The 16,902-nt window shown below is 33.3% G+C and overlaps 3 protein-coding genes across 5 annotated transcripts; all 3 read left to right on the plus strand.

The window, feature by feature from the left end:
- Window positions 1–5,632: 5,632 nt before the first annotated feature.
- LOC112747209 (phosphopantothenoylcysteine decarboxylase) lies at window positions 5,633–7,565 on the plus strand. Its single transcript, XM_025795181.2, has 3 exons — window positions 5,633–5,766; window positions 6,275–6,648; window positions 7,182–7,565. Exons 2-3 carry the CDS (start codon window positions 6,295–6,297, stop codon window positions 7,431–7,433), a joined length of 606 nt encoding a protein of 201 aa, XP_025650966.1. The 5' UTR covers window positions 5,633–5,766; window positions 6,275–6,294; the 3' UTR covers window positions 7,434–7,565.
- A 1,172-nt stretch (window positions 7,566–8,737) lies between these two features.
- Window positions 8,738–12,749, plus strand: LOC112751038 (probable protein phosphatase 2C 8). Of its 3 annotated transcripts, none has more exons than XM_025800017.2 (10): window positions 8,738–9,086; window positions 9,298–9,406; window positions 10,182–10,218; window positions 10,358–10,402; window positions 10,733–10,785; window positions 10,917–11,078; window positions 11,625–11,708; window positions 11,832–11,921; window positions 12,019–12,066; window positions 12,369–12,749. In XM_025800017.2, the coding sequence occupies exons 1-10, from the start codon at window positions 8,839–8,841 to the stop codon at window positions 12,477–12,479; spliced, it is 987 nt and encodes a 328-aa protein (XP_025655802.1). In that variant the 5' UTR covers window positions 8,738–8,838; the 3' UTR covers window positions 12,480–12,749. The 3 variants fall into 3 exon arrangements, 2 of the variants coding, with proteins under 2 accessions (XP_025655802.1, XP_025655803.1); XM_025800018.2 differs by having other exon boundaries at window positions 9,298–9,398; XR_003176163.3 differs by having other exon boundaries at window positions 8,752–9,086; window positions 10,917–11,103.
- A 1,983-nt stretch (window positions 12,750–14,732) lies between these two features.
- Window positions 14,733–16,822, plus strand: LOC112751040 (WAT1-related protein At3g18200). The gene is made up of 7 exons (XM_025800019.3): window positions 14,733–14,972; window positions 15,056–15,118; window positions 15,221–15,337; window positions 15,483–15,717; window positions 15,801–15,959; window positions 16,050–16,201; window positions 16,449–16,822. Exons 1-7 carry the CDS (start codon window positions 14,782–14,784, stop codon window positions 16,612–16,614), a joined length of 1,083 nt encoding a protein of 360 aa, XP_025655804.1. The 5' UTR covers window positions 14,733–14,781; the 3' UTR covers window positions 16,615–16,822.
- The last annotated feature ends 80 nt before the right edge of the window (window positions 16,823–16,902 follow it).

A 16,902-nucleotide genomic window follows, 5' to 3' on the forward strand; every position in this document is an offset into this window, starting at 1 on the left:
CAAATGCAGGATGTTCAGCCACAGATGCAGGGTGTTCAGGCTTAGTTTGGGGTGGATCTCAATAAGTCTGCAGCATCTCCATATGACCCATGGTTCACTATGGGTGGGACTCCTGCATCAACATTTAATGCCGTTTTGCCACATACATCCCCAGCAGGGCATGGTCAGCGACCGACGAGGGTGCAGCATCCTGCTAGATATGGCACCGGGTCTCACCTAATCGGTGGTTTCGACGTTGATGATGATGATACCATCGAGGATTTGGAATAGCATTCGGATTATGTATGTGTGTCTTATTATATTGTGGTATTGTGTGTGTGTGTGTGTGTTACATATATTTTATGATATTTGCTTATGAACACCTTTGTAACAACTTTTTAGCTCTTTTATGAATCTGTCATCATGCTTTAATTAAACATCATATAAAATTAAACGACTTAAACATACGTAATACAATGAACTCAACAACAACAACAACCATGAAGTCAACATCTAATATTAAACAACTTAAGCATTCGTAATATAATGAACTCAACATTAACCGTGGTAAGTCACCAAGGTTTATGTTCGCAAAGCTCTCTTGAATAAACCGTGATATGTTACCATGATTTATGTTCAAAAAGCCCCTTTATAAACCGTGTCATGTTATCACAGTTTACGTGTAATTCACTAAAACGTGGTAAGTTACCACGGATTACATAAAAATGAAACAGGATATGAAAGTAAAGGATTCTCAATTGTTGCATTTGAGTAAACATTTCCTCAATCTATTTCATTTAGGTAAATTGCCCACTTTTGAATTTTTAGAAATCCTTTATTGTCCCGTTTTAAATTTATTAGATTTTCTAGAATTTGAACTAATTTTTTTTTTGATATTTTATTTGAGTCCAAATAAGGATATTACTTTATTGACATTTATGTTTTAAAGTTAATATAGAATAAATAAATAATTAAGGTCAATTCACTTAAATAAAATATTTGTTGGAGAAGAATATTACTCAAATACAAGTGAAGGTAAGTCAAGTGAGCAATTCAACTTGAGTTCACAAGTCCTAATCAAAGACTAGAGTTAGTGAAGCTCAACCTAACTAGCAACTTTCAATCACAAACCAACAAGAGACTTTGACAATTCAAGAGTTTCCAATTTACTCAATCTAAACTAAGAACATAAAAATCTAATGTAAAATCCAACCAAACATTTTATCAAACACTTGGAAGGTATAAAATAAAAACATGGAAACTAACAAGATATAGCAAAATCTAAGACTAACAATTGCAAGAGGAAACAATAACAACAAAGTAAAGGAAGCAATCATAAACATAAAAACATAAATTGCATTAATATGGATTAAAGGAAACAGAAGAGTTCATAAACTAAATTGGCAACATAAAGGAATCAATGATAGAAGTAGACAAACCAAAGTACTAGAACAAATAAAAGTAGAAGAAAACTAAATAAAAGTAAGGTAGAAATCTGAATTTGAGAAAACTACATCTAAACCTAACTAATGTGAAAGAATGTGAAGTAAATGATTGATTCCCTTCTTCCAGCTTCACTCTACAGCCTCTAATAAGTATTCTCGGGCCTGAAACTGGGTCCAAAGGAGCCCAAAAACCGCCCTCAGTATTTTTTGTAAGTTGTAGCACGTGACGCTCTGTTACGCGTACGCATCGCTGGTCTTTTTTCCTATCCACGCGTAGGCGTCAGCCACGCGTGCGCTCGTATGCCTGCTGCGCTGGTCATGCGTACGCGTCACCCATGCGTGCGCGTCGCTACCAGATTCTGAAATACTTCAATTCTTGTATTCTTTCTACTTTTGCATGCTTCCTTTCCATCCTCTAAACCATTCCTGTCCTATAAATCCTAAAAATACTTAACAAACATATCACGTCATCGAATGGTAATAAGAGAGGATCAAAATTAGCAAATTTGAGGCCAAATAAGCATGTTTTCAATCATAACACAAAATTAGGAAGGAAAATGTAAAATATGCGAATTATATACATAAGTGTGAGAATAATGGATAAAATCCGCTCAATTCAATACAAAATAAGCCGTAAAATAGCGGTTTATCAAAGCCAGCCGCGGATTCCTCATTTGGTGTGGAGTTAGAATTTTGTTAGAGAGAGGAAATTCTAGAGAGGGAGGAGCACTTTGAGAGTGGATTCAGATTTTCTCAGCACTGACCTTCAATTGGACATCATGGCAGACAAACAGAGCTTGTACCGACTGAACGGTGTTGCCCATATTACCGGTGCCATTGTCGACGAGGTTAGCTTTGTTTTATTTTTCTGAGTAATAGAATTTTTTAAATAGAATATAGTATGGAGGGTATACTAGAATTTATAATTTAACCTTTATAGTTGAGTATTAGACTTTGCAATTTAGGATGTAGAATGTAGTAGGGGTATACATCCAAAAACCAAAATATCGTTAACTGGTTAAAATATCATAACCACATTTTGGTTAACTAACACAACAAAACAAATTTAAAACTGTATCCATGTTTTTCAAAATTGGTTAATCAGAATCAAATTTAAAAAAATCGTTTTTTAACCGATTAAACAAAACCAGAACCAAATTTTAAAAAATTTTGATTTCAAACTTTTATTTTAAATATTCGATTTTTAAAAAAGGTTTTTTTTTTAAGAAACTGGTTTTTTGATCTAGAAACCGGTTTTTGTCCAAAACGGGTTTATTTTTTATAACTGATTAAAAACCGATTTTTAAATTTTATCACCGATTGATAAGTAGTTTTTAAATTTAACAATTTGATTTCTTAATTAAATAATAATTAAATTTTTTAATTATTTCATTGTTTAGTTATGGTATTATTTATTTATTTGGTGTAATTAGTTAGGATTTTTCCGTGTATCAAGTAGAATTTAATTGTTTTGTGTATATCTTTTCTGCATGGTGCAGCCAAGTAGGTGTATCTATAGCATTCGGCAGAAACAAAATATGTCTATGCTTGAATAGATCATATCTTATTTAGAGAGGGCTACTTTGTACCACTTGGCCACGCTAAACAGTCGTTGGTTCTGGTTGGATGAGCCTATGGTCAGTGTGTTCATTGAGAGGTGGCGTCTCGAGACGCACACTTTTCACATGTCTTTTGGAGTGTACATGGTGACGCTGCAAGATGTGGCGTTTCAGCTTGGGTTGCCTGTCGACGGGAAGGCCGTGAGTGGGTGCCTGGCAGAGTTTGAAAAATTTATGGAGGATGGCCGACCAACTTGAGAATGGTTTCAGGAGTTATTCGCTATAAGACTCATTCCAATCGCCGTAGATCTATGCTACTGCCTTCTTCTTGGCCATCCAGACCTTCCTGTAGCTAGGCGTAAAACCATAGGTTGCTTCAGTTGCTACCTGCAACACCTTAATCGTAACTGACGCATTGGCTCTGACCAACAAAAAGATCCTCGTATGTATGACATGAAGCAGAATAAGTAATAAATTGAATCAAGCTGATTCAATTTACTATATATATGCTGCAGAAGTAGTAAATCAAATAAACTTGATTCGATTTACATGTAAATAACATAATATAGAGATGTTCTAGGACATGCGTGTAATAAAAATTGATTTAAGACATTTGTGTAATTTTGAACCTCGTTCAGTTTATTAATGTAAATGACCCTAGTAAATATAAGAGGTAAATATAAATCAGTATTCAAAAGATTCTGGCACTGATAAAATAGTACCTAACTTTTGTTATTAACAAAATAGTCTCTGAATGATTTTAAAATTTGACAAGCGTGTCCCTGAACTCGCCAGAGTACATCTTTGATGAGAATGCTGTTAAGCTAGCCACTATATTTTGCTGAGATAGCAACCTTGTTAATGTTAATGTATATACTTAATTGAAATTTTTAATTAAACACCCTAATCCAACCTGAAAAATCAAAACATCAAAATCCCATTTTTTTTGAAACCTTAATCCGCTCCCTCCCCAATGCACTCACTATGAGTTGCCCAAACCTAAAAAATCCAGCGAAGGATTCCCCTCTCCAACACACTAAGTTTACCTTAATTTTTCCAAATCTCTCTCCCAACGCACTCATTTATAACCATAAACCATACTGATAACCACAAACATAACAATATAAAAATTCATATTCCAATCAGGTCATCAATCTTGGTATCAAAATCACAACATTCATTAAAAAAATTAGAGAAAGAGAATGAAAAATGGAGAAAGATAGATTGATTCTCTAAGAGAATGAAAATCAGAGAAAGACGGAATGAAAATAGATAATGAAAATTTATGAATTGGACACCACAATAAAGCTTCAAGAAGAGGACGGTAGAGATGCTGGCTAGACAAAGGTGGCGAAACACGAGAAAAAGACAAATTGATTCAGTGAGAGAAACGGAGTCACGGAAACAATTCGACAACACCAGAGAGACAGACCCACAAAGACGAACTCAAGGCGGAAGAGAAGCGGCACGTAGAAGCAGAGGCGGAGGCCGAGAAGGCGAGTCACGTCGGAGCCAAGACGACAGCTTTAACACTGGCAAAGGAGGCACGGAGATGTGGTGCAGGGATGGCGCTGAGAAGACATTAGCGAAGATGCAGGGATGACGCGACGCAGAAGACCCGGCGATGAGTCGGCGACCGTGCAGTGTCGGCGACAGAGAGTGAGAAGGTTGAGGCGCCATTTCAAAGTGAGAGAGCGAGAGAGTACGTTGGGGAGGAAGAGAATTAGGGTTTTAGAAAAGGGGGTCGGTGTTTTGATTTTTCAGGGTGGAATTTTTAATTAATTATCTACGTATTTCACATTAATAAGGTTGCCATATCATCAAAATATGATGGCCTTCGAAATGAGGCGGTTTTAGAAATGAAAAGATATGTAATGCGATTGAAGCTATTAGAGAATTCTACACCCATTTACCTTAGCATCGTTCTCGTCAGAGATGTACTCCAGCGAGCTCAGGGGTACACTAGTTAAATTTTAAAATTATTTAGGGACTATTTTATCAATAACAAAAATCAGATACTATTTCATCAATTTTAGAATCTTTCGAATACTAATTTGATATTTACTTCTAAATATAAAGTTGAAGCTTTTAATTATTCTTTTAAAATTGATCGAGTTAAAACTCAACATTCTTTTGTGCAAGCTCATAACTTTTTTTTTTTTTTGGTGGATTGATCTTGTTATTATTAACAAAAATTCTCCACTAAAAAATCAGCACCCACAAAGACATTGATTTCTAATCAAAAAATAATTTAGCTTTAGCATATGCAGCACCACAAACTTCCTTGATTCACATCACCGTAGCAAAGTCTTCTTTAAGTTTTTTATTGTAATTTTCTTTTAAAATCTAAGCAAGGTACAAACCTGTAAAGTAATCATACGACAAAACAAATTTAGAATTTAAATAAGGGAATATAAACATTTTTTAACAAGGTAAAATTGATACCCGAAATGGAGTATCCATTTGGGGTTAAAATTTCTTTCTTGTGATTAAAATTTCTTTCTTGTGATTAAAATTTCTTTTTAAGGTTAATTGAATTTAGTTTTGTAAACAAAAACGTTTCTTCTTGTTTAATAAAATAAGGACCATAGTTAAATTTTTATTGTGAATTCAGCAAGCAAAGAACCCTCTATATAAACCCAACTAACTCACCATCATTTCTAATTTCTCTGTTACGAGAAAAAATATTCAAGAAGCTTATGCTGGCGGGTTTTCAATTCTCTGTTCTGTGTTGTGTTGCTTCTGATATTCAATCACCATTCCCCAACGAGAAAGCTCGGAAGGTGATGCAACTAATTCTATTATTCCTTTCTTAGTTTCATTGTTTTGAAAACTTCTTTCTTTTTCCCCCGTTTTTCTTCCGTTTGATTTTTGCATCATTTGGTGATGAATTCTCAGAGCACCCCATCAACAATGAAGCCTAAAGTTTGAGTCTTTTTATGTGAATTTTCAATCTTTTTGTATGTTGAATCGTAGGTCATCCATTTCTTGCAACGTTTGAGAGAATACGTGCCTTCTGTTTCAAGATTCAGTTATCTTTCTATTCTTCTTGTGAAGTGATCCTGAAACAGTTCATCACTTCTTTTAGCTCTGAAGTGAAGCAACTACTATTGTGTAACTAAATTTGCCTTGATTCCTTCTTATGCAAATCGAACTTTGACTTCAAATAATTTTCATCCCCCCCCCCCCCCCTCTTCGAAATATTCCATTTGATTATCATAAGGCCGTGCTCATGAACTTGTTACAAGAATCAATAAAATCTGATATTGGAAAAGATATTGTGCCTTGCAGAACAAGACTCAGATAGTGTGATGGCCTCATCATATACTGTAAGGGGAAAAACATACGCAGATGTGGTGGCACTGCCTCCAGTGGCACCGCCAAAGAAGAAGCAAATCCTACTTGCCATTTGTGGATGCCAGAGTGCTGCGAATTTTGGACAATTGATCCAAGCTTTCTTGACATGGGCCAAGGTAAAAGTCATTGTCACAAAATCAGCAAAGAAATTTGTTAGACTACCAATCCAATACGAGGTGGACGTGTATATGGACGATGATCAGTGGATCTTGTGGGAGAAAAAAGAGGATCTATGCCTTCATGCTGCGCTTTGTATATGGGCTGATGCCATGGTCATTGCTCCATTATCTGTACATGCCCTTGCAAAGGTATCAATAAGCTGCTCAATTTTTCAGATTTTATATGTAATTTAGATGAATGTGGATGTGCTATATGTGTTCTCCTAGTGTTTTGGTTGGATTTTGGTTTCGACTTCAACAGGAATGTCGATCAATCTTGTATCAAGATCTCGATTCGGAGACACGCTTCATGCTGTCCCCTAGTTGCTAGCATTCTAATTTGCTTTGACTATCTGTGTTTGGTCGAAATAATTTTCACCTCTACACCTAGTTACTAAGAATCATGTAATGTTAAGTTGGTATATATGTTTGTGTGTAAAGTTATCGTCATGTGTAGTTGATAGTTAAAAACTATTAGATGATAATTTAGTCAAACATATCAAATTATCTAACATTCTCATGAATCTTTACCATTAGTTATTTGCATGTTCTATCTTTATTACTTGTATAAAGTTGAGTTGTTATGTTAATTGTATGCATCTTACAAAGAGTTATTTGCATAATTGCATGTTTCATTTTTAACTTCTATATATAAAAGATGTGTGATATTGCTGTTGTTGTAGATTGCAGAAGGGTTTTGTGACACTTTGCTAACAAGTGTTGTGAGAGCATGGGACTGCGTAAGAAAGCCATTGTTTGTAGTACCATCCATGGATCCTTTGTGGAAGGAAAATTATACCACATTGAGAAACTATATTTTCCTTCACGAACTTGGGATCCTTATAATCACACTGTTAATTCAGAAGCAAGATGGGAAACTGCCTGAACCTGATGAGATTTCCAAATTTGTGAGAGATAATATATGGTGCATTTGAAGAATGTGAGAGTCAAATTTCAGATATATGTACTTAGAGACAAATCTAATGGATTTAGATTTGAAAACTGTAACACGTGATATGCATGTAAGCAAGGTAGCTGAATTCAATTGTTTGATGCATGGTGGATAACACATTGTTTGGGAAAGTTTTTCAACTTTCTAGATTTTACTTTGTTAATACTTCCTAGAACACATGTTTTGAACTTCCTAATCGATGTTTTTATTTCTTTGGTTGTAATCGATTCTCTTCTTATTCATTAGTGACAAGGGGATTTAAATCTAGAATTTTGCACATGTTGCCCAAAACTTTTATGACCAAATTACTTTTTAGAGGACACGTTGAACTTTTTTCTTAAAAAGAGTTTCAAATAAGGACAATAACAATAATATATTGTCTATCAACCATGCAATTAATTACTATAATTCTACCAAATTTTTAGTTAGATTATATATTTGGAGATTTATAATTAAATTCTTGGTTTTGATAAAAAAAAATTTAATTAAATCGTTATTAAAAATATTTATGCACTATAAGAATTCAATTACAAAATTTTAAATAATAAAAATTTAATTAAAAATTTGATAAAATTATAATTAAATCTTATTTTTTGTATTTTATTTTTTTAACAAAAAAAAAGAAAATTTTAAGAAAATTTTATTTTAAATGGATTCTCTTCAATTTTTCTCTCCATTGTTATTATAAAGTATGATCCTTTATTACATATTTTTTAAGTAAAACTAAAAAAAATATATAAAAAATATTAAATGATAAAAAAATCATATTTAATAAAATAATTAAAACAATTGAGAGATCCATTTTCAAATGTTATAATTTTTTTAGGATAATCCTCGAATATTATGGAGCCATCCAAACAAAAAAATCTAATAAAAGCATTTAAACTTTTAGGAAAAAAATAATATTTTCTAATTAAGTTCTAAATTATTTTTAATATCAAAATGCTTCATTCAAGAAAATATTAGAGGCTAGACTCTTTTTAGTCATTATTTTAGAATAGAAATATAAAAAAGAAAAAGTCTAGGGCCAGCAATTTTATCAAATTCTGGCTAGCATGTAACCATCAAAGAAGAGTGAGCCATTGGATGAAATTTCATATTAATCTCACACCATTAAAAGCTTTATTGATGGCTATTTGATGGCTATAAATTCCAAATGTTGCTGCCCCCTAGCATTCCTCTATAAAAAAATTGAAAGACAAAAACAAAATTTTAGAAGAGATAAATATTATTTAAAATTAAATAAATTTTAGTATTTATTTATTAATTATTACTACTGTAGACTATAGGTGAGTAGGAGAGATTGGAGATCATTGTAGTAGGCTTAGGGTTTTCACTTTTCAACGATTTTAACCTTCAAGTCGTGATTGGAATTTGTAAGAGCGAAAATGGACGAAACCACAGAGGGCAAAACCGTCACGGTGGAAGTTGAACCCAAAAAGCGCGAAGCTGATTCGGAAAGCGACGATCTTGTTGATGTTCCCTCGAAGAAGCCAAAGACGGAAGATTCTTCGGTTGTCGAAGCTTCTTTCGAAATTGATGCTGATGCAGCTGAGGATAAGGGTTCTAGGCACACAATGGAAGATGCTTCGGTTGTTCTCTTAGACGCAACTTTAGATTACCCTGGAAAATTAAGGTTATTATGATTATTATTATTATTATAGATGATGAATAATCATTTTGATTTATCACTAGTGTTTGTTCCTCTTTTATTTTCTAACAAATAAATGGTGTGATTTGTGGAAATAGGGTTGTGGATAATTTGTTGCCTGTTCCTGAAGTCAAATTCATTTCTTGATTTTTTGCTTTCTGTTCTCTACTAATGATTATGAGAGCTTGGTTTTCAGGTGTGCACATTTTGCAATTTATGATGGGCATGGAGGACGGTTGGCTGCAGAATATGCACAGAAGCATTTGCATGGGAATGTTATCTCAGCTGGATTACCACGTGAGTTGGTGTGTTTTGCTTGGTCTAATTTTATGCATACTGTAGCAAAATAATAGTTGTTCTGTATTTACTTTCTAGACAGTTAAATTAGTTACTATATGTACAGATACTAGAATCTATTAGTTCACTTAGTTAGGCTCAGTTTCTTAGATAGAGTTAACACTACATTACACACAGGGTAACTCAAACTCTTCTATTCATTTATTACAAACTTCTATGATCCTCATCAGGCCTCTGTTCTTTCTCGATTGTCATATGAGATACAGTTGAAGTTAACTACAGTTAAGGGAAACTATGCAACTGCAACCATTCTTATTGTTGGTTGACTGAATCATCAAGGAAGATGGTTATGAAGTAACAAAAATATCAGTATCATTTTGCAAAGTTTTGTTGAAAGCTGTTGAACCGTAGGGTGTGTACCCTTGTTCTAACTGAGATTTTATTTTGAAGAACATGAGGGGGCACGAGAGGAATCCATATATTGTCTGTTAGGCCTTTTACAGCAGATTTGTATAGTGAGTTGATGAGATGAGTCTCCATAGTCAATAAAACAATTAATGGAAACATGAAAGCCAGTTTTCTTGATCATAAGCTCATAAGTAAAATGGAAGTTTCTATCAAAATGAATTCTTCTGGTCTCCTTGGGAGATTTCTTTTTCTTCTTTTTCAAAATAAAAAATATATTCCTTTCAACTTCCGTATTCTTTGATATCTTTGCCCTCTATTGCTCTCAGTTTTATGTACTTTTGCCTCTAATATCTTGGTTGCTTTGCTTTGTTTCAGTTGGATGTAAAGGCAGCTAAAAGAGCTATACTTGATGGTAAGCATTCAAGTTTATGATTTTCGTTATTCAATCCCTCATTTGTATATTGCGAAACTGAATTGTGGATGAATACTTATATTCATCTATTTTTTTTGGTTACAGAATGTTCTCATATGATGTTTTTATTCTGATTTAGGTTTTCGTAAAACCGATGAGTCTCTTCTTCAAGAAAGTTCTGAAGGTACAGTTTGATTGCTTCGATTTGTTAATCTCTTGTTATAGGTGGCTGAATTGTGCTTAAATTTTGATGTTAATCAAGTTTTTACTGGGGTTTTAAAGTTTATTGGTTTGAAGTCCATGTGATTTTTTGTTTTATAATTGGTTAACAGTACAATGTACTTTTTCCCCCTTGGTATTAAAAAAAGGAAATGTATCACACTATGCTGCAGGCCACTTGCCTAGGTTTTTGAATTATAGATTTCGATACAAGTTAATTAATAATAATTAATATAATCTTTAGAGATTTCTTTCATGTTATTTATATCTTTATGAGTCTATGTACTGCTACCAGGGGGATGGCAGGATGGTGCCACAGCTGTCTGTGTCTGGGTATTGGGACAAAAAGTAAGCTTGTGTTTACTTATTCTCTATTTGCCATCCAAATAGGGTCTGCTCGTGGTTTCTCAGTATTCTGCCAAGTCATTCATAACCTGTTTTTCCCCAATTTTTTAACACTGTTTGACGACTGTTTTTAGGTTTTCGTTGCAAACATAGGAGATGCCAAAGCAGTTTTGGCTCGGTCAGCTATAAGTGATGGATCCCAAGGTAATTCTGATGGAGCCCATGCACTAAAGGCCATTGTTTTGACGAGAGAGCACAAACCTATCTTCCCACAGGAACGTGCACGCATTCAGAAGGTTCAAAATGCTTCAATGATGATTGGTTAGATCTTTGGATTTATATATAACTGTTACTTGACAGTTCTCAGGACGTGCAGTTGATCTATAACTTTTGGCTCTATGCAAAAAAACTTAAGTTACCATTTCCATCTCTTTATATAAAACTTTCCACACACTTCCAACTAATGTACCTTTTCACACATAATTGGACACAGCAACATTCTGGTATAAAGTTAAGCATCCATAATAAGAATTTTGATTTAGCATTCAGTCTTATGTTGCCAGAAGCTTTAATAACTCATGATTCACAATCTTATTAGGACCAGCTTATCTAGTAAGGTGTCAAATTCAAACTAGTTCGAAAATTGAATTAATGAGAAGCCCATGACTGTATGTCTATGTGTCTGTATATAGCTGTGCTTTGAAGAACTTTCATTAGTCCCTTGAAGCATTCATTATCTGTGATGCATTACATTTAGAATTGTTGGTTACGTGACTTATCTATGTAGGCCTGGTGTTGAGTTTCATCAATTGGTTCTCTATTCTGATCACTTCAATTTGCAGGCTGGTGGTGTTGTAAGCTCAAATGGGCGATTGCAAGGGCGTCTAGAAATTTCTAGGGGTTTTGGAGACCGGCAGTTCAAAAAGGTTTGCTGCTAACTTAGAAAGGCTTCCTTGTTCTCTTTGTCAGTTAGGCAATAAAATTTATCCATACCATGAAATAGGCCTAAAACAGGAGTTTAACGTTAAAGAAAAAAATACCATTTGCAGGTGGGTTGTAGTGCAACCCCAGATATCCATTCTTTTGATCTTACTGAGAGAGAGCATTTCATCATTCTTGGCTGTGATGGCTTGTGGGGGGTATGTTTTCTAGGATCCATCATTGTCCTATTTAGTTGTTTTGCTGGTTTGATTAACTGTTATGAAATGAAATGAAATGAGATTTTCCGGATGTCAGGTATTTGGTCCCAGTGATGCTGTTGATTTTGTTCAGAAGTTATTGAATGTAAGGAGTTTCTTGTTTGTTCTGACAACTTGCAATCTTGTACTAGTTATAACTTATACGTTTACATTTTAACTGGTCAAACTATTTCCATTAATATATGTGCCTTGCTGTATACCTGATTCTTAACATAGAGGTGTTTTAATTTTAACGTTTATCGCAGTGGTGCTTGTCTAATGTCTAATACACACAACACAAATAAGCTGGGTCACAATCTTTAGTTTCCACAATGTTCTTATTACTGCTTTTATATTTGATAAGGATTTTGTCTTACCTGAGGAAAACATTGAATTGAGCCTTTGTAGGAGGGGCTTAGTGCTGCAGCTGTGAGCCGCCGTCTTGTAAGGGAAGCTGTACGTGAGCGTCGCTGCAAAGATAACTGCACCGCAATTGTTATTGTATTCAAGCGCAGTTAACTTACTGATGACACCATCTCCATGTGTTACAATAGCTGAGGCTCAAATGGAATCGCGGTTTGTTTAGCTAATAGCTACAGCTTGAGAGTGTACAATGTGTGAATTGCCTACCACAATGCATAAGTGGTGGCTCACAAGGCATAAGTGTGCAATGTTTTTAGCTTATGCTTATGAAACTGATGCATGATTGTTGTAGTTGTGGTCATGTTTGAAGCAATGGATAATTGTGATATACATGGTTGAGTAATGGTAGTTAGTTTCTTTGTTGAACATCATTTTGTTTTGGACTCAAATGAGATCTTCACACTATGAATTTTCAAGTTTGAAGCTGATAAGTAATTTTTTGTGCAGAAGTCCATGACCATCATCACTGAAGTTACTCAAACCAAGTACAATTCAGCATGCTGAGCTTGGGAAAAATAATTGCATTAAAAATGCGTTTACAATTTATTTTTTTTTTTAAAAATGTTTAAATTAAATAGGAGAATGTGTCTCTATAAACCCCCTATCAATCAGTGAATTTATAATTTAGCAAATAAAAAATGTTTCCCCAACTGCACACAATGTATCTTCCACAAGCAGCCACTTAACTACGAATATTCTCACTTGCTAAATTTCATCTTTGCCATTTTCGTAAATTTATTTAAGACTCGTGAAACAATCTAAGGTTCATGCATATGCACATTGAGTCAATAATTTTCCTGTCACTGAGGCACTAAGATATTCCTTTCATGTTTTTTAGGTGAGCTAAGATATTCCTTTGGATGAATGTAAGATATAAATTATAATTAATATATAGTACACATGTTAAGGTTTATAATTCAAGATTAGCTTAATGATTTACTATCAAATTTACAAAGTAACATTTTGGCTCTTGAATTTGAAGTTATATCTTATTGAGCTATATTATCGTTATTGATGAGCATTTATTAAGTGGCATTTTAAGAGTTGAGAGTTGAGACCTTGAGGGGGGAAAAAGAAAAGAAAAAGAACACATTTCTCTTTCTGAATCGGTCAAAACAAAGAAATAACTAGACTTAAAAAAAAAAAAAAACTCACTTGCAAATAAATGGCAATAACCTTTTTTTTTTTTTTATGGCAATCACTTTGCATGTGCTAATGTGCTATACGCCATTTTCACTTCTAGAGCATACCCGATTTCTTTATGAATCATAAAATATGCAAAAATTATAAAGTCTTGCCTGTTTGATTCATGTTTTTATTGAATGCATTCAAAATAATTATTTGAGTCCGAAGCAGACAATGTCATTATATTATCATAAATATGTGGATTAGATTTGTGGAAAAGTAATCAAATATTCTTCTATAATGATTATTAATTTATTATGTACAGAGACTGAAAATTGTGACAACGGTCGCATTAGACATAAAGTCAGAAGTGAGATAAAGGGCTAATGGGAACATGGTAATACAAATGATGAAGGTTGGTCACTCTCTAACTGCCTGGCTAACATGATCTACCTATAATTTGTCTCCCTAAATTATTCAATCTAAGGTCAACGAGAAAAATATGAAAAAATAAAAAATTTTATGTATGCCAAAGTAAATATCAATAACTTAGGACATAAGTTTTTCTATAATTTTTTATTAAAATAATGTTCACACAATTCTTTGTGTATCTTACATATTTTTTTATGGTTCAAAAGATAAATTTTCATGGTATAAAATAGAAAATATACAAAAAAAGGTGTGTATAAAAGTAATGCATCATGTAACGTTTCTCATTTTTAAAAAAACTTTGTAAATTGCTTTTAGGCAAGTTTAGTTAGGAAAATAGAATAAAAATATAGAGATACACAAAAAGAGTGTGTTAAGTGTTAGTGATATGAGAAAATTAATAAAATAATAAAATAGATGTTAATGACTCTTGAATTTATAATGTTTATAATATGTAAGCTTCATTATCTTAATTCAATGATAATTAGATATTTATTTTTTTTATTTTACCAATTTTCTCACTTTAAAAAAATTTGATCCGACAAGATGCATTATGGGACAAATCATATTTATATATACAAATTTATGAAATGTGGATAAAATACTAAAAGATTATTGTATTGTTTTTTCGTTTCTTTTTATTTATTTTGTCTTATCTAAAAGGTCTAATTTAGACACAATCTTACTAATTGCTATTCTAATCATCAAATAACGTGCCTAACTACTTACACTAAAAACTTAAAATAAAAAACTGTATAATTTTAATATTCCTTCAAGATTTCAATCTATATATAGACAACTGCTCTATATTGTTGCCCCCATAACAAGTCTAAAGCAGAGAAAAATGGGAAGCAATATTGTAAGAGAGAAAGTGAAGCTTCTTGTGGCATTACTTGCACTGCAATTCTGCTTTGCAGGATTTCACATTGTATCAAGACTTGCACTAAACATTGGTGTTAGCAAAGTTGTTTACCCTGTATATAGAAATCTAATTGCTTTGATTTTGTTGACCCCATTTGCCTATCTATTAGAGAAGTGAGTTTCTTCCAATTTTCCTGCCATAATATTCTTTATGTTAATCATTTTTCTGACTCTTGTTACATATGTTTTGTAATTAGGAATCAAAGACCATCTCTTACACTATCTCTATTGGTTCAGTTCTTCCTATTAGCATTATTGGGGTAAGCATGTATAGATATAAGATTATATATAGTCATGATTGTTGGATTCCTATTAGTTCCAATAGTTCCTTCTGTTCTGTGATTTTTCATTGGATGTTGTAGGATCACTGCAAACCAAGGCTTTTACTTGTTGGGATTATATTATGCTTCTCCAACTTTTGCCTCTGCAATGCAAAACTCAGTTCCTGCTATCACTTTTATCTTGGCCTTAACTTTAAGGTAATCAAATCAAATCACCTCATCACATTTTACGATTAGCCTCCTCTATAGGGAGGTCAATGTAAGCGTGACGAATCAAGAGGATGCTGTGTGTAAGATCAGCTAAGCTTCTCAAAACCTTTATAGCTGTTGATTTCTTTGCCAGGCTTGAGAAAGTGAACATGGCAAGGAGAAATGGATTAGCAAAAGTTATAGGAACCATTGCAAGTGTTGGTGGTGCTACTATTATTACTCTATACAAAGGTCCTCCTCTTCTTCAGTTACAAAGCCATCAAACACTTGGAGATCATAATTCCGAAGAAATGCAACAAAATTGGAGATGGGGTTGCATATACTTGCTTGGACATTGTTTTTCATGGGCTGGTTGGATGGTTTTTCAGGTCAGATCATAATGATCATGGTTTTTTATTGGTTGGACATTTGTTTTATATATCTCATAAATGCAATAAGAATTTCTGTGCAGGCTCCTGTGGTGAAGAAGTATCCGGCGAAACTTTCGCTCACCGCGTTCACATGCTTCTTCGGATTGATCCAATTCTTGATCATAGCAGCCTTTGTAGAAACTGACTTGAGAAATTGGAAGATAGTATCATTACAAGAGCTTTTCCTCATTCTATATGCTGTAATCAATATTCCTTAACTTCCAACTCTCAAATATTAAGTACTTCTATCTATAAAATGTGAAAAGTTAATTTCAATTTTGATTACTTAGGGAATTGTATCATCTGCAATTGTCATCTTTCTTCAAACATGGTGTATCCAAAAGGGTGGCCCTGTGTTTGTTGCTGCCTTTCAGCCGTTGCAAACAGTCCTAGTAGCTCTCATGGCAGCAATAATTCTTGGTGATCAGTTATACTCTGGAGGGTATGAACAAAATTTAATTTGTTGCACCAAATTTTATTTTTATATGAAGGAAAAAAAGCTACATAAAATCTAGCTCTAATTGTAACATTTAATTCTGTGTTTATGAAAAATTTAAAATCGAATAATATTAATGAATGAAAATGGAGTGATGTGAATATTTTGAGAGTACCAATTAAATGTGTTCTAAGATTATATAAATGTTTCTGTTGAAAAGGAATGATTCATTCAAGTTTTTATTTGATTACAGGGTTATTGGTGCAATCCTCATTGTGCTTGGTCTCTACTTAGTCCTATGGGGAAAAACCAGTGAAAAGAACATTACTGAACCACCATCATCATTAACAAAGCCCTTGTTGCTGAATGAAGAGGAAGAGATTAAAGTTGATGATGCAGCTTCAAAAGACATACCATGAGAATGAGAGAGAGGGGTATCTGAACCACCAAATCAATGGTTATTTGGTTAACAACTTAGCATCAACAATATTGTTATCACATAATTATATTTATTTATGCGTAGCTGGCTAAGCTGGATTATTAATAATAGCACTTAACGTGATGATGACATTACATTCACATGTATATATATTATGAGCTTTATATATGAAAAGCAAATTTCCTACATTATTTGTTCATGTTTTGATACCATTAAATATAAACAAAGAAAAACAATTAAAAAATCTGGTAAACAATTAAAAAGATTT

This window comes from Arachis hypogaea, chromosome 15 (genome assembly GCF_003086295.3).
Source record: "Arachis hypogaea cultivar Tifrunner chromosome 15, arahy.Tifrunner.gnm2.J5K5, whole genome shotgun sequence".
NCBI lineage: Eukaryota > Viridiplantae > Streptophyta > Magnoliopsida > Fabales > Fabaceae > Arachis > Arachis hypogaea.

Excerpts from the sequence above, each read along its gene's own strand:
- LOC112747209 (XM_025795181.2), top strand. The coding sequence starts at position 6,295 with ATGGCCTCATCATATACTGTAAGGGGAAAAACATACGCAGATGTGGTG. Across the intron at positions 6,649-7,181 it reads CTGTACATGCCCTTGCAAAG|ATTGCAGAAGGGTTTTGTGA; the intron begins GTATCAATAAGC and ends CTGTTGTTGTAG.
- LOC112751038 (XM_025800017.2), top strand. The coding sequence starts at position 8,839 with ATGGACGAAACCACAGAGGGCAAAACCGTCACGGTGGAAGTTGAACCC. Across the intron at positions 9,407-10,181 it reads CTGGATTACCACGTGAGTTG|TTGGATGTAAAGGCAGCTAA; the intron begins GTGTGTTTTGCT and ends GCTTTGTTTCAG. Across the intron at positions 11,079-11,624 it reads AACGTGCACGCATTCAGAAG|GCTGGTGGTGTTGTAAGCTC; the intron begins GTTCAAAATGCT and ends TTCAATTTGCAG.
- LOC112751040 (XM_025800019.3), top strand. The coding sequence starts at position 14,782 with ATGGGAAGCAATATTGTAAGAGAGAAAGTGAAGCTTCTTGTGGCATTA. Across the intron at positions 15,338-15,482 it reads ATCTTGGCCTTAACTTTAAG|GCTTGAGAAAGTGAACATGG; the intron begins GTAATCAAATCA and ends TTTCTTTGCCAG. Across the intron at positions 15,960-16,049 it reads TTTTCCTCATTCTATATGCT|GGAATTGTATCATCTGCAAT; the intron begins GTAATCAATATT and ends TTGATTACTTAG.